At 41.2% G+C, this 24,267-nt stretch overlaps 1 protein-coding gene across 1 annotated transcript in view; it reads left to right on the top strand.

Moving 5' to 3' along the window:
• The window catches only part of CASTOR2 (cytosolic arginine sensor for mTORC1 subunit 2), a 182,167-nt gene that overhangs the window by 145,905 nt on the left and 11,995 nt on the right, over window positions 1–24,267 (top strand). The window contains exons 3-7 of the mRNA XM_070735232.1: window positions 8,803–8,996; window positions 13,247–13,379; window positions 15,153–15,276; window positions 15,858–15,968; window positions 17,491–17,573. Of these exons, the coding sequence (XP_070591333.1) occupies window positions 8,803–8,996; window positions 13,247–13,379; window positions 15,153–15,276; window positions 15,858–15,968; window positions 17,491–17,573 (645 nt within the window). The remainder of the gene's footprint in view (window positions 1–8,802; window positions 8,997–13,246; window positions 13,380–15,152; window positions 15,277–15,857; window positions 15,969–17,490; window positions 17,574–24,267) is intronic.

Raw genomic sequence — 24,267 nt, 5'->3', positions numbered from 1 at the left:
TCCCTCAGGTACCTATCCTTTAAGGTAGCATTCCTGGTGGCGATTACATCCGCCCGACGCATATCTGAGTTGGCAGCTCTCTCTATCAGACAGGACCTCTGTCAGTTCCATCAGGACAAGGTGGTTCTGCGACTGGACCCCACCTTTCTACCCAAGGTCAGTTCCATGTTCCACAGATCCCAGGATATTGTCTTACCTTCTTTCTGTCTCCAACGGGAGCATCACCTGGCAATTAGATGGCACACTCTGGATCTCACTAGAGCGCTAAAAATTTATATTCAACACACAGGACCCATTGGGAGGTCTGAGGCACTCTTTGTGGCCTATCATCCCAGATCCATGGGATCCAAAGTGTCCTCATCAGTAATAGGCCGTTGGATCAGAGGGACCATCTCTAAGGCCTATGAGACAGCCTCCCTCTCCATTCCAAAGAATATTACAGCGCACTCCACCAGAAGTGCTGCCACATCTGCCGCTTGGGCGACTCAAGCCCCGTTGGAAGAAGTCTGCAAAGCAGCCACTTGGGCCTCGCCAAATTCCTTCATAAGGCACTACAAAATCGATTCTTATGCCTCAGCGGACGCTGCCTTCAGCAGAAGGGTACTCCAATCCGTTATCTCTCACGATAGCAATCTAATCCCACCCTAGGGACCTATCTATTTGGTATATCCCACGTGACTGCTGGACCCACTCCTTCAGTACGGAGAATAGGCGTTGATTGCTTACCTGAACGCCTCTTCTCGTACGGTGAGTGGGTACAGCAGTCACTTCCCTCCCTTTTATGTGGTCTTCTATGTCTTCTATTCCTACCTTTCTTCTAACACATGAGAGTTGAACATTATTGAGCCTTCACATCTGAGCCTAGTCTACGGATTCGTGAATTCTGGGGAAGGGGCGGATCCAGCAGGCTTTTTTAATACTAGGCTCAGTCCCATCGGATTGGACAGGAGCAACCCACGTGACTGCTGTACCCACTCACCGTACGAGAAGAGGCGTTCAGGTAAGCAATCAACGCCTATTTTCTGTATTTTATCTTAGGATGGATATATGTTTATCCCAGGCATGTTTAAATTCAGTTACTGTTGATTTATCTACCACGTCTGCTGGAAGTTTGTTCCAAGGATCTACTACTCTTTCAGTAAAATAATATTTTCTCATGTTGCTTTTGATCTTTCCCCCAACTAACTTCAGATTGTGTCCCCTTGTACTTGTGTTCACTTTCCTATGAAAAACACCTCCCTCCTGGACCTTATTTAACCCTTTAATATATTTAAATGTTTCAATCATGTCCCCCCCTTTCCCTTCTGTCCTCCAGACTATACAGATTGAGTTCATTAAGTCTTTCCTGATACGTTTTATGCTTAAGACCTTCCACCATTCTTGTAGCCCATCTTTGGACCCGTTCAATTTTGTCAATATCTTTTTGTAGGTGAGGTCTCCAGAACTGAACACAGTATTCCAAATGTGGTCTCACCAGCATTCTATATAGCGGGATCATAATCTCCCTCTTCCTGCTTGTTATACTTCTAGCTATGCAGCCAAGCATCCTACTTGCTTTCCCTACCGCCCGACTGCACTGTTCACCCATTTTGAGACTGTCAGAAATCACTACCCCTAAATCCTTTTCTTCTGAAGTATTTGCTAACACAGAACTGCCAATACAATACTCAGATTGAGGATTCCTTTTCCCCAAGTGCATTATTTATATAGGTTTATATACCACTTCACAATGCTTTATAGTCCTAAGCAGTTTACAGTGTCAGCATATTTGCCCAATCGGGGTCCTCATTTTACTGACCTCAGAAGGATGGAAGACTGAGTCAACCTTGAGCCTGATGAGAATCGAACTGCCAAATTGCAGTCAGACGGCAGTTAGCAAAATTAACTCCATTCTGACCACTGCGGTTATTCACTTCTTTCAATGCTTTTGTAACTTTGAATAGTCACTAAATGAATGATATAAGCTGAGTATTATCCGTCTGTATATATGCACTCTTTCCCCCAAAAAAATGTGTTCTTATTCTGTAATACCCATTATACTTCATAGCTGGCAGCTCATGAAAATATATAAAACTAGTCATTTCAAGGAAATTAGTCCACATATTTGGCTGTCAAGGCTGATTTAATCAAGTGAGATATGTGTGTGGGTGAAACAGCCCTTATTAAATGCTCCCACTGTTGTTTGCTTTAGTTCAGATTCATGATATTTATCATAGGATTTATGTAACAACAAATAATAACCCAAAAGGGGGAAAAAGTTGTAATTAAAGTTTGTGCAAAGCAGGTGCACCATGTGTATAAAAAGATGAGGAATTAAAAATGCTTATATTATGTATAAGATTCTTTTTCTAAAAAACCTACGGCTTCAGCGCAATTCTAGAAAATTCAGTATTTCTTGTTAGCAATCTAAGTAAGATAATAGAACCAAGTAGATGTAATGTATGCATTAGCCATATATGGGGTACATTTCAAAATATTTTCTCAAAAATTAACTTGCTGGATAATATTGTGCCTGAGTGACCTGTTATTTCATTCGTTCGTTTTTAGATTTTGTAGCCCAAAATTATTATGTAGCCCAAAACTATGCTTAGAAAGTGTTAACTTTTTCAATGAAATTTGTATCCTGTGGGTGGGTGGGGGACTAATGCTCCAAAATTAAATATACAGTGATCCCCCGCTCGTTGCGAGGGTTCCGTTCCAGGACCCCCCGCAACAAGTGGGTTTTTGCGAAGTAGCGCTGCGGAAGTAAAAACATCATCTGCGCATGTGCAGATGGTGTTTTTAACTTCCGCAGCGCTAGCGAGGAGCCGAAGATTGGGGGCGACGCGGGTGTTTTAAAACGTCGCCGCCAACATGGGGGGCTCGCTAGCACCCCCCCAAACCCGGGTTGGGGGTTCGGGGGGGTGCTAGCGAGCCCCCCATGTCGGCGGGGACGTTTTAAAACACCTGCGCGGCTTTCCAATGAGTCCCGAAGACAAACGCGGAAGTTTGACGTTTGTCTTCCGGACTCATTGGAAAGCTCCGATCGTTTTAAAACAGTTGCGCTGTTCTCCGCTGACTCCTGGCGAACTTCCCCGCTTTAGGAGTCAGCGGAGAACGGCGCGCCTGCTTTAAAACGATCGGAGCTTTCCAATGAGTCCCGAAGACAAACGCGGAAGTTTGACGTTTGTCTTCGGGACTCATTGGAAAGCTCCGATCGTTTTAAAACAGTTGCGCCGTTCTCCGCTGACTCCTGGCGAACTTCCCCGCTTTAGGAGTCAGCGGAGAACGGCGCGCCTGCTTTAAAACGATCGGAGCTTTCCAATGAGTCCCGAAGACAAACGCGGAAGTTTGACGTTTGTCTTCGGGACTCATTGGAAAGCTCCGATCGTTTTAAAACAGTTGCGCCGTTCTCCGCTGACTCCTGGCGAACTTCCCCGCTTTAGGAGTCAGCGGAGAACGGCGCCCCTGCTTTAAAACGATCGGAGCTTTCCAATGAGTCCCGAAGACAAACGCGGAAGTTTGACGTTTGTCTTCGGGACTCATTGGAAAGCTCCGATCGTTTTAAAACAGTTGCGCCGTTCTCCGCTGACTCCTGGCGAACTTCCCGGGCGAAGGGCGAAGGGCGGGCGAGCGGGTGCTGGGGGGGGCTTCGCCCTCCCGCCAGCAAGAGGGGGAAGACCCAGGGAAGTCGCCCAGCAGCTGATCTGCCGGGCACCATCTACGCATGCGTGCCCATAGAAAAAAAGGGCACGCATGGGCAGATGGTGTTTTGACTTCCGGGTTCAAAAATCGCAAATTACCCTGTTCGCAATGGTCGGGGACGCAATAACCGGGGGATCACTGTACTATAGAATATTATATGCTAAGTAAACAGTTTTAGCTTTGTTGCTTGCATGTTTCTTGGCAGGCATATAAAAGTTAATATGTTTGGGGAGTAATTGTTCAGGTTTCAAACTAGAAAAACAAGCATATTTTGAATAGCAGGGAATAAGGATAGAGTAGATAGAATACACGAAGGGTGTCAAACTCGATTTCATTGAGGGCCGCATCAGGGTTGTGTTTGAACTCAGGTGGGGCCATGGCTGGGATGGATGTGGCCAGCTCGACATCAATCCTGTTGTGGGGCAGATTCTGGAGAAAATTATGTACGGTGCAGAGGTGGACAAACTAACATTAGAACTCAGAAACAAAAAAGAATCTATATTTAATAACTTGGGATTTATTCTATTGCTGGCTAGAGAAAAGGCCAAACCGTCACAGCATATACTAAATTATTAAAGTATAAAGAAAATTACCTGGTGATAATGTATAATGGAAATTTGGAAAATTAAGATATTTATACCAATTAAGATCATTACTCTTCTTTTTTCTTCTTCTCAATCAGTAATTATTATTTAAAATAGGCAATAGAAAATGTACATAGTACCGTTATACAGACTTGCCGCAAACTCGCCCAATTTTTTTATTTTTTATTTTACTTTTTGTAATTTTTAAACATGTATGTTTGTAGTATTGTTTGTTTTGTATATATATATATATGTAAATAAAATTTGATAAAAAATATTTTTTTAAAAATCCTGTTGGGGGGCCTATGGTGGCCCAAGCACTCTGCCAGCGAAAACAGGCTCCCCTCCATTTTCACTGACAGAAGGTTACAGGCAGCCGAAAATGGAGCTCAGGACCCGTTTTTGCTGGCAGAAGCACCATGGGCTGGTCCTTCGCTGTTTCCAGGGCAGCCCCATGGGCTGGATCTGGCCTCCTGGCCTTGAGTTTGACACCCCTGGTATATTAATCAGGCGGGGGTTGCCACTGCTAAAGCTACCGGTGTGCTACACGCAGCTCAGGGTGTCCTTTTGCACAGGAAGCAAAATCTTGTGAGGGGACATGTAAGATTTCAGCTACTTTTTTTTTTTTGCAAAAAAATCTCCAAAATCTCACACCCGTGTGCGTCCCCTCACAAGATTTTGCTTCCTGCGCATGCACAGAAGCAAAATCTCGCTGGGACGCCCACATGTGCCCGCAGGACACCGGTATTTTACTACTGGTGCGGTGTCCTCAAACGTACTGTTAGGAACCTGATACTGGTATTAATAATAAAGCACTGTAACTTGTTGCTTATATCCTAAGATTTTTATTAATATTGCTTCTTCATTGCTTATTTGACCCCTATGACAATCATTAAGTGTTGTACCACATGATTCTTGACAAATGTATATTTTATTTTATGTACGCTGAGAGCATATGCACCAAGACAAATTCCTTGTGTGTCCAATCACACTTGGCCAATAAAAATTCTATTCTATTCTATTCACAGGGCAGCTAACTGCAAAATAGAGAATAGATTAAGATTTAAGATTTAATTGGATTTGTATGCCGCCCCTCTCCGAGGACTCGGGGCGGCTCACAACATATACAAAAAACAGAATAAACCCAGTAATAACAATCCAATTAATAGTACATTAAAAACAGCCTTAAAAATTCTAATTAAAAATAGAATGGGCAAAGACCACATTGATAGAGCCAAGAGAACAGGATATACCGGTAGTAGTCACTTAACGATGAATCACTTAGTAAGTATTGGAAACAGTGGCGGAGCTCACAGCTCCCATGGCCTTGTCCACTTCATCAGGTGTTACCAGGTCAAACTTCTAAATGTCTCCTACAAACACCACTCCCTTTTTCTCTCCTATTTATTTCCAATGGGAGGGGCCATTCAGTGTTCCTTTGAGCTTTTACTCCCGACTCGACCTCTTTTCCTTAATTGTTCCCTTCTCCTGACAGCTATGCGCGGCATACAAATCTAAGTAATAAAATAAAATAAATATGGGGAACAGGCAGGAGCGGGTTCCATTCCCGGCCCTACCGGAACAGGCACGATTTTCTGCATGCGCAGAAGCAAAAAAAACTGGAAATGGGCAAAAAAAAGTAAGTGCCCGCTCGCCGCTGCCTACCGCCGTTTGCCCCCTCCACCACCCGCTTGCCGCCGTTCGCCTCTCACTCTTGGGGCGAATGGCGAACGGCTGCAGTGGGGGGCGGTGGGGGAGCTGGCAAGAGAGGCGAGCAAGAGGCCCATGGCGGGGGAAGGCAGCGCTTGCAGCACGGGAAGGAAGGGCTTGTGACAGGGGAAGGCAATGCTCGCAGCGGGGCAAGGCAGCCAGTCCAGTCCAGGGAAGCGCCAGTGGCGCATGCACTCATATGCATGCCTGGCATCACCCTCGGAGCTAGGCTGCACGCTACATTGCCACCACCGGAACCACATCCCCCACCATTTAGGGTCAGGCCCACCACTGGGAACAGGCTCCAGCTGTTCTTCAGCCCCACTTACCTCTGGCTCCGAAGATAGCTGACAAGTGTCAGATGGCCCTGGCCCCATCTCTGCCTCTGACCCAGAGCAGTCATCAGAGCCTTCCCCAGACTCCAGGACTGGCCATGTTCTTCCTCAACCCCCTCGCTGTCTGAGTTTGCCGCCAGCTCTGCTGGGGGGACGCAACAGCAGGAGCCACAGCAGAGAAGGCTCTCCTCCTGGACCCCACCAGTGTAATTATATAAATTTGTATGCCGCTCGACTCTAAAGTGCTCAACTCACAAGGATTCAAACAAAAAAATTACAATCAAATAAATCCAAGATTGATTGATGTATCAATGTTGATGGTGTTTCAAGTAGTGCTCCGGTGTTATTATTAGTTTTATTTATTTATTGGTTGAATTAAAAACAGCAACCAGGAGTACCTCTCCTCCTCGCCAAAAGCATTTGAGCACCCTGGTTGTTTACTTCCTTTTTAAATAAATTCTTCTCTCTTCTGGAACCCCAATCCAATAATGCCATGTTTTGGAATTCAGGGCACTTTTTGTACTCTGTATATTTCACAGTCTCTTGAACAGAAAAATCCACCCACACATTCAATTAGGTCATACTCAGCTATGCTTAATCACTTTCTAAATTTTGTTTGTTTTACTATAAACCTGAATTGTATTTTTCCACCCATCAAGCCTGCCAAGAACAGTATCCAGAAATTGCAATTCAATCATTTTCTTATTTTTTTTTTCTTTTAATAATAGATGCCTTGTTCACGAGATGCAGTCTGCTTAGGCAAATAAGAAGGTAGTCATCTTTAGTTTCAGAAGTTGTGAAATCCAATTGTAACATATACATATGGAGGCAAATACATACTTACGGTTGTATTTCATACATTGTTTTTGATTACCAAAATAAAGACCCATTTCTTATTTATTTATTTGAGCCGCTCCGAGTCTCCGGAGAGGGGCAGCATACAAATCGAATAAATGAATAAATGAAAGTAAATGAAATGTATAAAATTCGCTTGCTGCCACGAAGACTTTGGGCAGCTTACAACCTTGCAGTATTGGTCTAAGAGAAAATGGAATATCATTTTGAGTTTTAAGTTTTCAATGGAAGTTGTTAGCTAATCAATTTCCACCTATCCAAGGAAGCTAATGCAGAATTTTCACTTTTGGACTAAGAAGAAAGCATTTTAATCATTATTTGTTGCCGGGGTCGTGAGGTTGCCAATAATAAGAATAAATCAGAGAAAATGCAACGTTATTTAAATTGAGTTTATTTACTTTGTAAATATTGACTCTTAATGCTCGAATCCTCACTATTTGGGAAATACTTATGGAGCCCTTTTCTTACTCTGGTTACATTAGTCAAACATGTGGGATCAATTCTATTTTTATTACAATCCAGCAACCAAAAGTTAGAGCAAACACAAACACAAACATATGTGCATGCATGTATACTTATGCGACCTGTTTGTTCCAGAACTTAATAAAAATATGTCTTTACATAAATAGAACATTGTTTCTGCTTAACCTAAGCTGTTCTGATTTACCCTAACCGGAACTTCAGCTATTTCAAAAGCAGTCTGAGCAATCTTGGGTACTCCAAGGATTAAGCACATATATAACACCTCTGCTGCCCAAGTCACATTGGATGCTGCTTTCTGGGTTCAATTCAAAGTGTTGGTTATGACCTTTAAAGCACTACACGATAAAACCAACTTCATCCCATTATGCCAGTCAGGTAGGAAGGGTACGCAGCAGACTCTATCAGTTAAAGATTTTCAACGTTCGTTTGTTTATTAGGTTTTTTTTATCCGGCATTTATTATTTTTATAATAATATTCCTTCCTCTTCCTTTTTCCACAACAACAACCGTGTGAGATGGGCTGGGTTGAGATTGAATGTGTGGCCCAAAGTCATCCAGCAGGACCAGAACTCACAGTCTCCTGATGATTGGCCCAAAGTCACCCAGCTGGCTTTCAGGCGGGACTAGAACTATCACTCTCCTCCTGATTGGCCCAGAGTCACCCAACTGGCTTTCATGGCTAAGGCGGAACTAGAACTCTCACTCTTCTGGTGATTGGCCCAAAGTCACCCAACTGGATTTCATGCCTAAGGCGGAACTGCAACTCTCAGTCTCCTGGTAATTGGCCCAAAGTCACTCAGATGGCTTTCATGCTTAAGGCAGGACCAGAACTCAGAGTCTCCTGGCTCCTAGCCTGGCTCCTTAAACACTAGACCAGGGGTAGGCAAAGTTGGCTGTTCTATGACATATGGACTTCAATTCCCAGAATTCTTGAGCTAGCATGATTGGCTCAGGAATTCTGGGAGTTGAAGTCCACAAGTCATATAAGAGCCAACTTTGCCTACCCCTGGACTAGACCAAATTGGCTCTCAGCAGCATAAATTGTGATAGATGATTAGAAGTGGTCCAATCAAACAGAGCAGTGCTTATGTTTTTCTTAAAAGGCAATAAACACAATTGTTTTATGTGATTTTTCACCCTTCTTTTTTCAGAGCTCCCTTCGTCAGAACACTTGAGTGTAGCAGATGCAACATGGCTGGCTCTCAACGTCGTCTCGGGAGGAGGTGGCTTCTCCGGCTCTCAGCCTATCGGTGTGACCAAAATTGCCAAATCAGTCATAGCTCCACTAGCCAATCAGAATATCTCAGTGTTTATGCTCTCCACCTATCAGACGGACTTTATTCTGGTAAGGAAGACTTGATGGTGGGAGAAAAAGGCCTATTATTTCCACCAAGATCCTAATAAGAGTCCCAACAGGTGCATTTCAAAAGACAGCTAGATTAAGAAAATTACCTTTTGGAAAGCAATTTTGAAATCATCTGTTAATCTCTGATTGTTAGTTAAATGTTTAGAATCTTTATATTGTTATCCTTCAGATCTTTCTCAACTTCTTTGAGTAAGCAGGGCACAATGCATTTTGTCTTTTACAAATACAGAGTGTCCCAAAAAATGTATACACATTTTAAATAATTATAAACTCAGTGTTTATTATGATTTTATTATTTCAAAAATGTAAAAATATTTACAAGTATCATTTTATTGTTTTATTGTTTTTATTTGTTTTTGAAGGCTAGTCTGGCTGTCATTATTGATATTATTGTTCAGGGTTTGAATCTTCAAAATAAACACAAACAGTTTAATTATTGGCTATTTATAATTATTTAAAATTAGTTAAAATGCAGTGAAAAACAATAAAATGATACTTGTAAATATTTTTACATTTTCGAAATAATAAAATTATAATAAATACCAAGTTTACAATTATTTAAAATGTGTATACATTTTTTGGGGACACTCTGTATGTATCATGTCGTGTACTGCTGCCAGTCCATTTTTAGCACCTTTTAAAAATGTTCTCTAATAAAAAAATATGAAACACTGTCTGTATTTCCAAGCAACAAATGAGACTCGGGGCGGCTCACAGCAACAATAAAACAATGTACAAAAAAATCTAATAATTTAAAAACACTAAAAACCCCATTATTAAAAGCAAACATACACACAAACATACCATAAATAAACTGTATAGGCCCTGGGGAAGATGTCTCAATTCCCCCATGCCTGACAGCAGAGATGGGTTTTAAGGAGTTTACGAAAGGCAATGAGGGTGGGGGCAGTTCTAATCTCCGGGGGGAGCTGGTTCAAGAGGGTCGGGGCCGCCACAGAGAAGGCTCTTCCCCTGGTCCCGCCAAACGACATTGTTTAGTCGACGGGACCCGGAGAAGGCCAACTCTTTGGGACCTAACCAGTCGCTGGGATTCGTGCGGCAGAAGGCGGTCCTGAAGATATTCTGGTCCGATGCCATGAAAGGCTTTGAATTGTGACTGGAAACTGATCGGCAACCAATGCAGACTGCGTAGTGTTGGTGTAACATGGGCATACCTAGGGAAGCCCATGATTGCTCTCACAGCTGCATTCTGCACGATCTGAAGTTTCCGAACACTTTTCAAAGGTAGCCCCATGTAGAGAGCATTACAGTAGTCGAACCTTGAGGTGATGAGGGCATGAGTGACTGTGAGCAGTGAGTCCCAGTCCAGATAGGGCCGCAACTGGTGCACCAGGCGAACCTGGGCAAACGTCCCCCTCGCCACAGCTGAAAGATGGTTCTTGTGCTTGTAATCTTATTTCAGCTTTCCTTTGCTTTAGAGATCTGTGAAAGTCATAAATACAAGGAATGGACACAAAGTTTCATTGGATAGAATAGAATAGAATTTTATTGGGCAAGTGTGATTGGACACACAAGGAATTTGTCTTGGTATATATACTCTCAGTGTACATAAAAGAAAAGTTTGCCACACTTAATGATAGTCCAGGTACAAATAAGCAATCCAATCATATTAGGAACCATATTTTTCATTACTACTATGAACAGTCACTGTATGAGGCAGTCACTAAGTGAGGACTCTTTGTAGAAAAATGGAATCAACCACTTGGTGGAGATAAAGTATCCGTCATGGATTAAGAACAGAGGATTGGAAATGGAAAATTAGGAAGAAGTAATCCTATTGCAATATTTTGTGATACGTTATGATTCCCGCTACTTTTCTCTTTGATTAGTTTTCAACCAGGATAAGAAACAATGGCTGCAAACTAATTAAAAAAATGAAGCAACCTGGAATTAAGGAGAAACTTTCTAACAGTGAGGACAATTAACCAGTGGAATAGCTTCCCTTTCAAAATTGTGGATGCCCCATCACTGGATGTTTTTAAGAGACTAGACAGTCACTTGTCTGAAATAGTATAGGTTCTCCCGCTTGAGCAGAGGGCTGGACTAGAAGACCTCCAAGATCCCTTCCAGCTTCTATTTTATTCTATTCTATTATGTTATATTATATCCCATTCCATTCTATTCTATTCTATTGTATGATCATATGCGTATTCAGAAGAGAAGGATTTAGGGGTAGTGATTTCTGACAGTCTCAAAATGGGTGAGCAGTGTGGTCGGGCAGTAGGAAAAGCAAGTAGGATGCTTGGCTGCATAGCTAGAGGTATAACAAGCAGGAAGAGGGAGATTGTGATCCCGCTGTATGACCACATTTGGAATACTGTGTTCAGTTCTGGAGATCTCACCTACAAAAAGATATTGACAAAATTGAACGGGTCCAAAGACGGGCTACAAGAATGGTGGAAGGTCTTAAACATAAAACGTATCAGGAAAGACTTCATGAACTCAATCTGTATAGTCTGGAGGACAGGAGGAAAAGGGGGGACATGATCGAAACATTTAAATATGTTAAAGGGTTAAATAATGTTCAGAAGGGAAGTGTTTTTAATAGAAAAGTGAACACAAGAACAAGGGGACACAATCTGAAGTTAGTTGGGGGAAAGATCAAAAGCAACATAAGAAAATATTATTTTACTGAAAGGGTAGTAGATCCTTGGAACAAACTTCCAGCAGACGTGATTGGTAAATCAACAGAAACTGAATTTAAACATGCCTGGGATAAACATATATCCATTGTAAGATAAAATACAGGAAATAGTATAAGGGCAGACTAGATGGACCATGAGGTCTTTTTCTGCCATCAGTCTTCTATGTTTCTATGTTTCAACAAATTTCTTGCTTAACAATCAATATTTGTTGACCAATTGCAAAATTGGAAGAATGGGTTTAAGGAGTTTCCAATAATACAGGAAAGGTTTGCTTGCTAAATAATTGTGAATAAGGAATGTGAGATGCTTTATAAAAAGACCTACTTAATTGTTATTTGTGAAGTTCAGAATTCTGAACTGTTACTTCAATTCAGAATAGTTCATCAATAATTTAGAAATCTTACCTGGCCGGCCAAATATTTCAAGAGACATTGTTCAATATTTGTAATTATTCAGGCATAGCATACTGTGTGAAGCAGCAACTGTATTTTTTAAAAAAAAAACAGAGCTAAAAGCTGAGCATCTTATGTCAACCCAGCCATGATTTTAAACAACATAGGAACAGGGCAATAATCTTGTAATACAAACATGGCCTCCATAGCTGAGTTTGGTGGTAGTTTTCAGACACAAAGTGCAAATGTTTGTGATCTACAAGAACCCCCAGCTCCTATCCCAGATCAATTGATTCCATTGAGGAAGAGTTAAATTCTTGAAAGCTGACATGATGTTCATTCCCCTAAGGAGATTTCATAGAAACATAGAAGACTGACGGCAGAAAAAGACCTCATGGTCCATCTAATCTGCCCTTATACTATTTCCTGTATTTTATCTTACAATGGATATATGTTTATCCCAGTCATGTTTAAATTCAGTTACTGTGGATTTACCAACCACGTCTGCTGGAAGTTTGTTCCAAGGATCTACTACTCTTTCAGTAAAATAATATTTTCTCACATTGCTTTTGATCTTTCCCCCAACTAACTTCAGATTGTGTCCCCTTGTTCTTGTGTTCACTTTCCTATTAAAAACACTTCCCTCCTGAACCTTATTTAACCCTTTAACATATTTAAATGTTTCGATCATGTCCCCCCTTTTCCTTCTGTCCTCCAGACTATACAGATTGAGTTCATTAAGTCTTTCCTGATACGTTTTATGCTTAAGACCTTCCACCATTCTTGTAGCCCATCTTTGGACCCGTTCAATTTTGTCAATATCTTTTTGTAGGTGAGGTCTCCAGAACTGAACACAGTATTCCAAATGTGGTCTCACCAGCGCTCTATATAAGGGGATCACAATCTCCCTCTTCCTGCTTGTTATACCTCTAGCTATGCAGCCAAGCATCCTACTTGCTTTTCCTACTGCCCGACCACACTGCTCACCCATTTTGAGACTGTCAGAAATCACTACCCCTAAATCCTTCTCTTCTAAAGTGTTTGCTAACACAGAACTGCCAATACAATACTCAGATTGAAGATTCCTTTTCCCCAAGTGCATTATTTTACATTTGGAAACATTAAACTGCAGTTTCCATTGCTTTGACCATTTTATTTGTTTTCCCCTCAGGTACGCGAGCGGGATCTGGCCTTTGTCACGCACACCCTAGCTTCTGAGTTCACCATCCTCAGAGTCGTGAATGGGGAGACTGTGGCGGCCGATAACCTTGGGATAACCAATGGATTTATGAAATCAAAATTGGGTAAAGAACTGTTCTTGCCTTCTTTCAACTGTCCCACTTCAGGGCCAGGGCCTCTTTTTCTAATCCAACCCACAAAAGCTTATTGCCTAAAGGGAGATAACACTGGGGAACACAACTTTTGTTGTCTTAAATCTGTGACTTGTTTTCAAAAAACTTTTGGCCTCTGGATCCAAAATAGCCGCAGTTTTTGTCTATCACATCAACTTTTTAAGCTACAGGATACCCTCAAAAGTCATACAAATTGTGTATATAAAGGAAAGGAAAGTAAAAACTTACCAACTATACTGTTTACAAAGAATAATTTTATTTATACGAAGGCTATACTAGTTACTGCAAGATAAATTGTGTTCATACAAGTAGTAGTTTTTAATTGAATGGTAATTATACATATTAAGGCAAAAAATTTCGCTTATAGCTTTTTCTGGAGTGTTTAATCTGTGGACATTCTTGCTTGATGCTCCTACAATAGTCAGCTATCATATGTACATCCCATCTTCCTTGATACCGTGGCTCCATGACCTTTAAATCTTGGTGGAATCGTTCACTCTGCTCATCACTGACTGCACCAAGATTTTCCGGGAAGTTAGAAATATGGCTATATAAAAAATGCAATTTGATGCTGATGTTGCAACCTCATAACCTCATAATTCTCATAAGGTGTAGAGAAAAAACTTGACATGGTAGAAGAAAACTAAAGTTTTGAAACCAGCCTGCCAAATTAACTATAAAAAGAGCTCAAAAATCAAACTCAACAGAAATAACTAAGTTGTTATTCCCCAGTGTAATATATCTCAAATGCATTGATAGGTGCCTACGAATCCTTGCTTTTCAACTCTTTCCCTCTGGGAAATTCAGTTTGTATCATTCCAACCTGGAATATAGGTGTAGCCTGGAGGAACATGGGGTTCCCCCCACCCATTCCTGTCCCACTTTTCAGCTGCCTTTTTAAAGAGTTTCTTAGCACTCTTCCTTTCTCTTGCCTTCAGAGGGATGCAGAATGAGTGCTCCTGTTTTGGAAGGGAATCATTTGTTTAAGGACAAACCTGTTTCTCAACCCATACATTGAAGGAGATCCGTAATTATGGTTGTAAGTTTGTAGTCCTATTGTCCTCAAGATGCTTTCCTTAGGCACATAGGATTGCAATCTTTGGTATTACAAGCAAGCTGCAATTGCGTGCAATCTGCCATTAGTCTTGCACCTCCGGGATATGGGGATGATTGAATACCCTTGAGTTGTGGGTAGAAAACTAGCATGCCCAGAAAATGTCCAAAGTCATGTTAGTTTTCTCTCTGTAAAAGAAATCTTTGCATTATTAGCAGGGGTAGGTTGTTGCCTGGACAGGAGGAGGGGAATGCAGTGGGGTAGAGAAAATGGAACTCCACCCCAGAGCATCCAATTTGCACTAAAAGATGTTGAAAGAAAATGCATAAGCCACGCCCACAGTATGGTAGTAAAACCTTTGGTATTACTGACTATTAGCAATAGCACTTAGACTTATATACCGCTTCACAGTGCTAAGTGGTTTACAGAGTCAGCATATCACCCCCAACAATCTGGGTCCTCATTTTATCCACCTCGAAAGGATGGAAGGCTGAGTCAACCTTGAGCCTGATGAGATTTGAACTGATGAACTACAGTCAGCAGAAGCACCAAGGCTCATTCATATTGTATTTCTAACGGTGCTAGAAATGTGGAATCCATACTGCATAGGGTTTTTTTTTCATTATGAAGCATTCAACTTTGCTGTCTCTTTCTCTCTCCCTTTCTTCCAGTTCAAAGGCCTGTCATCCACCCCCTTTCCAGTCCAAGTAACATGTTCTGTGTCACCAGCCTGGACCCTGATACCCTCCCCTCTGTTGCTACACTCCTTATGGATGTCATGTTTTACTCCAATGGGTATGTTCAGACTGGGGTATTTTCTTTTCTAAACTTGTTTATTTTAATCCCATTAAGAATATTTCTCATAGCAGTGGGATGACATTACATCTTTCCTCAATAAATATGTCCTCAAACTAAACAGCCTTCCCTTGGCCCTGGTGCCTCTAGATGTCTTGGACTACAGCTCATCATCCCCAGCCAGCAAATGTTGTTATCCAACCCATTCAGAGGGAAGGCACAGCTACATTTGGTTGTTTTTCACATAAGGCTACAATATGGATAGGGTGGGTAGGTAGGTGGGTAGGTAGGTAGGTAGGTAGGTAGGTAGGGAGAGAGAGAGAGAGAGAGAGAGAGAGATAGATCCCTTCTAGGTAATACTGAAATCCAATTGCAGCTGCAGATTCACAATTTGAGAAATGATGCTTAGAAAAACTCCTCTCAACTTTCTACAACTCTGAGAAAAAAGTCTGGTATACCGTATCTCCAAACCATGATAACTAGGAACAGTAATTTGACAACTTTAGTCCATCTCATCTAGACTTTGCGTAAGTTGAATGGACCCTAACTATGCTTGTCTTTGGCTCTTTTCTTTACTCCAGAGTAAAAGATTTAGTGGCAAGCAATGAAGATTCTGAACACATTCGTTTTTTCTCATTTTCTCTCATTGAGGGATACATTTCTTTGGTGATGGATGTACAGACGCAGAAAAGGTAAGAGCTGGAACAAATCTGAAATACTTGTCAAGATTGTGGATGTCTCAAAGTTATGTGGATTGTCAAGAAGGGGCTGAAAAAAATTCCCAGAATAATTAAGAGGTTCTTGGTCCAACTTCAGATAACCATTTTTTAAAGGAATATCTTTTGATGCCTCCATAACTCTCTTGGTCTTTTAAAATATTTTTATTTTTAAAAATCAGATATAAAGATGCATGCTGCTGCAGAGTCAATATGCTAGTCTTTAGAAGCACACTTATCTTCAAAAATGAGTTTAGGATTCCCTAGAGTGGGATATATGTTGATCTATAACTCTAATAAATATTTGATTGATTGGAGTGTGATAGAGAGTATTCTCCACCTGCTAAAAAATGGATATTTCATAACTAGCCAATACAGCCATTTTATAAAAAGACAAGTTTCTCTTGGAAGCCATTTCCTGAGATAGGCTCAAAATTCCAGTTATACTCTCAGACCACATAGATTGCCACTCCATGGACTAAACCAAACCATCCTTTGAAAAAGAGGATGGATGGATGGATGGATGGATGGATGGATGGATGGATGGATGGATGGATGGATAGATAGATAGATAGATAGATAGATAGATAGATAGATAGATAGATAGATAGATAGAGATGGTTGATACTTACATACATATAGAATAGAATAGAATAGAATAGAATAGAATAGAATTTTATTGGCCAAGTGTGATTAGACACACAAGGAATTTGTCTTGGTGCATAGGCTCTCAGCGTACATAAAATAAAATATACATTTGTCAAGAATCATGTGGTACAACACTTAATGATTGTCATAGGGGTCAAATAAGCAATGAAGAAGCAATATTAATAAAAATCTTAGGATATAAGCAACAAATTACAGTCATACAGTCAACATGGGAGGAAATGGGTGAAAGGAATGATGAGAAAAACTAGTAGAATAGAAGTGCAGATTTAGTAGAAAGTCTGACAGTGTTGAGGGAATTATTTGTTTAGTAGAGTGATGGCGTTTGGAAAAAACTGTTCTTGTGTCTAGTTGTCTTGGTGTGCAGTGCTCTGTAGCGACGATTTGAGGGTAGGAGTTGAAACAGTTTGTGTCCAGGATGTGAGGGGTCAGTAAATATTTTCCTCGCCCTCTTTTTGACTCGTGCAGTATACAGGTCCTCAATGAAAGGCAGGTTGGCAGCAATTGTTTTTTCTGCAGTTCTGATTATCCTCTGAAGTCTGTGTCGGTCCTGTTGGGTTGCAGCACCAAACCAGACAGTTATAGAGGTGCAGATGACAGACTCAATGATTCCTCTATATACATAGAGAGAGATAACTAGATGAATGATAGAGAAAGATGTGATAGACAGATAATGATAGAGATAGATAGGTGTCTGTAGAAATCCCTCAGCCACCATTGAATTGATTCAGAATTGATTGTAAGAATTGATTGTATTTATTTATATATACAGTATACTGTTTTGACACTTCTTTCTTTTTCTGCTATTTTCTCTGTCTCTTTCTCTGTTTAGGTTTCCTAATAATCTGTTGTTTACAAGCGCATCAGGAGAACTCTGGAAGATGGTTCGCATTGGAGGGCAACCTCTTGGTTTCGGTATGTTACATCGTCCTGTTTGGCCACTGGCTCTCTGCCTTTCTCTGTTGCGCCATTTGGATCAGGGGAAAACCCCTCTGCTCCTTTTGTGATTGTTGTGGGGTTTTACTTTAGTTTTTTAACTTAATATGACTGAAACCCATCCAATCATGTGAAAAAGTACATCACTCTGGAAAGATTATCTGAAAACTGCCCTTGTTGCTAAACGCTCCTACAAACTGATGTTAGGTACTCCTTCAGTGGTGGGTTCCTACCGGTGCGCTAGGGTGCACTGTTCTGGTAGCAGCCTGCCAATTGTGCACAATGGCTCCATTGCCATCTTTGGCGGTCCGTCGCGCAGCAGCAACTTTTTTCCCCAATTTTTGGCCTTTTTTTTTTTTGCTTTCTGCGAATGAGCAGAAGCAAAATCTTGTGAGCATGTGCACGATTCCAGCATTTTTTTGCTTCCGCGCACGTGGAATAAAAAATCACCAAAAATGTGCGCGCACAAGTGTTCCATCTTAAGATTTCAGCACTGTTTTACTTCTTGCAAATGCGCGGAAGCAAAATTATGCATGGGAGCACATGGGCAGGCGTGCACAGGCGTGCACCCAAATTGTTAGGATGTGTATCCAGCACACCGGTATGCCAATAAGAGCAACCCACCACTACTCCTTGCTTAATGACAGTAATTGGGACCATTGCTAAGCAACCCAGTCATAAAATGATATGGGCAGGCGAAAATCAGTGGGAGCAGGAGTGACTTCCAACTTCTTGTCAGATTCCCCATTAATTTCACTTATAGGAAGCTAGTAGGGAGCACTAGAAATGATAAAAGTTTGCACATTTCAATCCCACATGAATCATGGCTCCTGGATTTTGGATGCATTCTGTGAGTACACTTGAAATACAGGAGGTGGACAAAAAATTGGAAACACCTTGCAGCTCTTCCGTGGAATCTAGATTTGTGAAGCTCCCTTCTGGGTTCTGTACATGTCTATTGAGCTCTGCAGTGGTTTTAGGAGCTGTGGTCTTGCGATCCGCTCTAACAATTCGCTTTAGAGTTCGACGGTCTCTCTCAGACAACTTCGACTTTCAACCAGACCTGTGCTTGGCTGAGGACATTTTCCCTTCTCTTTTAAAAGCAGTCATTACTTTTGAGACATCTTGAAACGCCAAACATTCGGGCACTTTCTGTTACACTAGCGCACCAACAATTTGGCCTCTTTGAAAGTCTGAGATGTCTGCCCTTTCTAGAAGGTTATAACCAATTTCCTTAAATTTATGTTTAAAAAAAGGAAGTTTTAAAAAATCAAATAACATATCAAATAACAGATTTTTTTTAAAAAAACCCATTAAAATATGTCAAGTTTTGATTGATTTGAACATGTTCAAACATGAAGCCAAAAAGTCAAGTGTTTCCATTTTATTGTCCACCCCCTGTACATTGATTCCAAAATGGTTTTGCTATGATGCTCCATTTCGCTTAGTTGAAGGCCTACGGTGGCCTCAGTTCAGCCTGGTTCTGCGAATTGTTGGTGGCAGGAACAGGAGGCTCCACTCACCCACCCGGGATGCTTCTGCACATGTGCAGAGACCTCTGTGCATGCGCAGAAGCATCGCACACACATGAACTGGTAGTAATGTGTTTTAGAACCCACTACTGTCGAAGGCTGCAACAAACAGACATAAGAGTTTTAATGGTTTTGATGTCACCATCAAGCTCTTCTCTTTTTCTTCTTCATATTTCCAAATACATCTTGTGATAACTTGAGAAGGCAGAACTTGGGAAAAGTATAACATTGCACAGTCAGTCGGTTAATTGGATCCCTTGTTTAAACATTAACTTGATTTTAAATCATTTTAAGAGTTGCAAACCTATCTAATGTCACTCAAAGAGATGAAGGTTTTCTTAACCTCAAAATCTGACCTTCCCTCCAACCTGCCAAAATCTCTCTCTCCTTAATTCTCACCTCCCCAAAAAATATAAATGGTGTTATATATTCTGTGTTAATGTGTTTTGATTGGCAGTTCCATTACCGAATCATCGCAAACTATAGGAAAGTACTGTAGCTGTTCCAAGGTGACTCAAAAAGTTTCATAGCTTTATGGATTCAATCCAGATCTCTTTGGGATTTGAGCGTTGTCTGTATTAGGATTAAGTAACCCTTTTCCGGGCCAACAGCCACACTGGTCTTTGAATAGTGCTGTAGAGGGGCTCACGGGATATTTAAATTGGATTTAGTGCCAACTCAGTTTAATACAGTGATTACGTAGAGCATTGCACCTTATGTGCTACATATCTGTCATCTCAGCTCATACAGGTAGTCCTCAATTTACAACAGTTCATTTAGTGACTGTTTGAAGTTACAACATCGCTGAAAACAAGTGACTTATAACAGTTTTTCACACTTTTGATCTTTGCAGTGACCTCATCAGTATCGGGTTCCTACTGGTACGTTTGAGGACAATAGAGCAAATTTGGAAAAGAAATATAAAACTAACTAAATCAACAGCATATAAAGAAAACCAGTATAAAATGTTTTATAGGTGGCATTTTGCCCCGAGTAGATTGCCAAAAATATATCCAAATTACAATTCAGCTTATTTTAAATGTGAAAAAGAGCAGGGCATCTTCTTTCATACATAGTGGACATGTCCCGAAGCCAAAAAATACTGGGAAAAAATACATAATTGGTTGCAGGAAATGACAGCAATTAATATCAAATTTACACCGGAATTTTTTTTACTGGGAATTATAAGAGAAGCCCACCCAAGAAATATAAAATATTTATTAATCCCTATTATAACGGCGGCGAGAATGGTATATGCTCAAAGATGGAATGGTCCCAAAATTCCTGAGGATAGAGAAATAATTAAGAAAATACAGTAATACCTCGTCTTACGAACTTAATTGGTTCTGAAAGTAGGTTCGTAAGGCGAAAAGTTCATAAGACAAAACATTGTTTCCCATAGGAAACAATGTAAAAGCAATTAATGCGTGCAAAGGGGAAAAAATTGCAAAATGGCGCTCCGCTGGGCGGCACCGCCCGGCTGTCACCTTCTGAAACAGCCGGGGGGCTTCTCGGCGTTCTCCCGAACCCAAACCCAAACTTTTCGGGTTCGGGAGCCCGCCGAGAAGTGCTGCCGCCTGGCTGTCACCTTCTGAACCAGCCGGGGGGCTTCTCGGCGTTCTCCCGAACGCCGAATCCGGAAGTTTGGTTTCAGGTTCCGGAGGCCACCAAGAAGCACCTGGCTGTTTCAGAAGGTTACAGCCGGGCGGCGCCACCAGGCGGAGCGCCGTTTTTGCAATCGGCTTCAGCGTTTTCAGCCGATCTAGAGGCTGGAAAGGAGGTGGGGAATCCCAATAGGGAATTCCATGGGCGGAGCATTGACGTCACGAAGACGTCCTTCCTGGAGGCCACGTTTTGCTATGACACATTTTAACGATTCAATTTAATTATTTAAAATAAATTTTAAAACCATTTTTTATTTTTGGCATTTACCTTTCATTCTGTCCCTCCTTTGGCATCCTTTCTTTAATTATTTTATTCCACCATTTCTTCGATATTCATGCAACCCTTCTCCCACAGTGAGTTGGCCACAGCAAGTTGGCCATGGTGAGTTAGCTGTGGCTAGTGGATTATGGCAAATTGTCATAGACCAGGGCTATCACACTCAAGGGCCAGGGGTCAGATCCGGACCATCGAATACTTAGATCTTTGATTAAATTAAATTAAAATAAAATCTGGCCCGTGGGGTCACCCTAGAAACAGCAAAGGACCAGCCCATGGTGCTTCTGCCAGCACCATTTTCAGCTGCCACAGCCTCCTGCAACCCTGTGCCAGTGAAAATGGAGCTCGGGAGGGCTGTTTTCACTGGCAGAGGATTGCAGGAGGCCACGGCAGCCAAAACAGACTGAGAGCCTCTTTTCACTGGCAGAGGGCTCGAGCCACCAACAGCTTGCACAACGTGCGTGATGGTGACCTGGCCACATCTACCCCAGCCCCTCTACTCTGGTGTCAAACACAACTCTGATGCAGCCCTCAATAAAATAGAGTTTGATACCCCTGTCATAGACCCTTGCAACCAGGGCCAGCCAAAGACATTTTTGGTGCCTGGGCAAAAAGGTTAAGAGTCCTCGGAGAGGGGCGACATATAAATCCAATAGGTAGGTAGGTAGATTCAGTAGGTAGGTAGGTAGGTAGGTAGGTAGATAGATAGATAGATAGATAGATAGATAGATAGATAGATAGATAGATAGATAGATAGATAGATAGATAGATAGATAGATAGATAGATAGATAGATTAGATTTCACAGTTCCATATGCTGAGATTGTCTAAATAAATACAGTACATTGAATCATATTTTGGTGTCTCCTCCTTGAGGCAATCACCTCATTCTGTCTAATGATAGCCCTGGCCCTGATTGCGGCCTACTCCCTATTATCTAAATTTTTATTCTGCCTCTCAACTTCTGTTATTTTTGCCCTGGAGGAATTTTTAACAGTGTTAAATCCCACATCATTAAGTCTGCAGGCTTCCCCTCTTCTCTCAGCCATTCTTGACCTTCTCCTTGCAATAAAGAGCATGTACTTCGTAGCCTACATGGTTGTTTATGGCTTGTTTTAACTGCTCTCCCCCTGCATTCACAAATGCTTTGAGCCCGAGGAAATGCCGGTACAAGAAGGACAACAACTCAGAGCAAGGAGTGGATGACCTTCTGAAAACATCAATTTTTCAGAGACAGAAAGAAAAAGAAGGTAGATTTGTCCCATTAGTTTTACGTGACAGCAGCCATTAATTCTTCTTGCAAACCAACGTATAGGATCAGTTACAAGAAAGTGGGGGGTTTTCTTTCTTTCTTTATTTTGTCAACATGTATTAGATCAGTTTTTCCCAACCTTGGCAACTTGAAGATATTTGGACTTCAACTCCCAGAATTCCCCAGCCAGCGAATGCTGGCTGGGGAATTCTGGGAGTTGAAGTCCAGATATCTTCAAGTTGCCAAGGTTGGAAAACACTGTATTAGATAATACCTATAAGTGCAAACATGTTTAGTATGCATGACATGAATACGAACAAAAATAAAAGGCTACATTAGGACAGGGACGGTAGTCACGTTGGTGCACCTATGCAGACCTCTTAGGAATGGAGTGAAGTCAACTGTAGACCGTCTAAGGTTAAAGTTTTGGGGGTTGGGGAAGAAACCACAGAGTCAGGTAGTGTATTCCAGGCATTTACCACTCTGTTGCTGAAGTCGTATTTTCTGCAATTGAGTTTGGAGTGTTTAAGTCTACATATATTGTGTGTTTGTGTATTATTGTGATTGAAGCTGGAGTAGTCATTGACAGATAGGACATTGTAGCAGATAACTTAATGAACAAAGCTTAAGGGTCATACTGGAGGCGGCATAGTTCTAAGTTTTTTTCTATACCACAGTTTTTCCTGTCCGATGACATCATACGTCATCACCAAACTAATAATTTTTGCAAATAACAAAAAAAAATAATTATTGTTAATAAATAATTATGTTTATAAATATCAGGATCACTAAGTGTCTTATTCCACTGTGAGTACCAGTAATAATGAGGAGTAAATGGGAAATGGTAATTTAGGGGTTTAAAGTGTTAAGGGAAGGCTTGTGATACTGTCCATAGCCAAAAATGGTGTATTTACTTCCGCATCTCTACTTCGTGGAAATTCGACTTTCGCAGGCGGTCTCGGAACGCATCCCCCACGAAAGTCGAGGGAACACTGCATAACAATAATCCAGACATTGTTATATACTCTTTAATAGTGTATATTAGTTAACCGAGCCATGTCCAAGCTTCATTTTTAGCCTGCTGTTTTCTAGCACTTTGGACTGCAGTTCCCATAGCCCTTGCTCACTGAGAGGTAGGTTTGTAAAAGATCTGGGCCAGAACATAGCTAGAGGTATAACAAGCAGGAAGAGGGAGATTGTGATCCCGCTATATAGAATGCTGGTGAGACCACATTTGGAATACTGTGTTCAGTTCTGGAGACCTCACCTACAAAAAGATATTGACAAAATTGAACGGGTCCAAAGATGGGCTACAAAAATGGTGGAAGGTCTTAAGCATAAAATGTATCAGGAAAGACTTAATGAACTCAATCTGTACAGTCTGGAGGACAGAAGGAAAAGGGGGGACATGATCGAAACATTTAAATATGTTAAAGGGTTAAGTAAGGTTCAGGAGGGAAGTGTTTTTAATAGGAAAGTGAACACAAGAACAAGGGGACACAATCTGAAGTTAGTTGGGGGAAAGATCAAAAGCAACAGGAGAAAATATTATTTTACTGAAAGAGTAGTAGATCCTTGGAACAAACTTCCAGCAGACGTTGTAGATAAATCCACAGTAACTGAATTTAAACATGCCTGGGATAAACATATATCCATCCTAAGATAAAATACAAAAAATAGTATAAGGGCAGACTAAATGGATCATGAGGTCTTTTTCTGCCGTCAGACTTCTATGTTTCTATGTCTCTAACATCTGGAACACTCCTCACTGAGTCACGTAACTCCGAAGGATTGGCAAAATCAGCAAAGAAACAAGTTCTGAGGATTTAAATCCTAATTCCCAACTCTAAAAATAGTTCAAGAACTATGCACCCTCCTCCCCCAGATAAATCACCTTACATATATCTGTGTCCACATGATAAGTAGGACTAAACTAAATATCTCTTGGA

The sequence above is a fragment of the Erythrolamprus reginae genome, chromosome 1 (genome assembly GCF_031021105.1).
Source record: "Erythrolamprus reginae isolate rEryReg1 chromosome 1, rEryReg1.hap1, whole genome shotgun sequence".
NCBI classification, from domain to species: Eukaryota; Metazoa; Chordata; class Lepidosauria; order Squamata; family Dipsadidae; genus Erythrolamprus; species Erythrolamprus reginae.
Note: the sequence above shows the minus strand (reverse complement) of the source record. Positions and strands in the feature narration are given on the sequence as shown.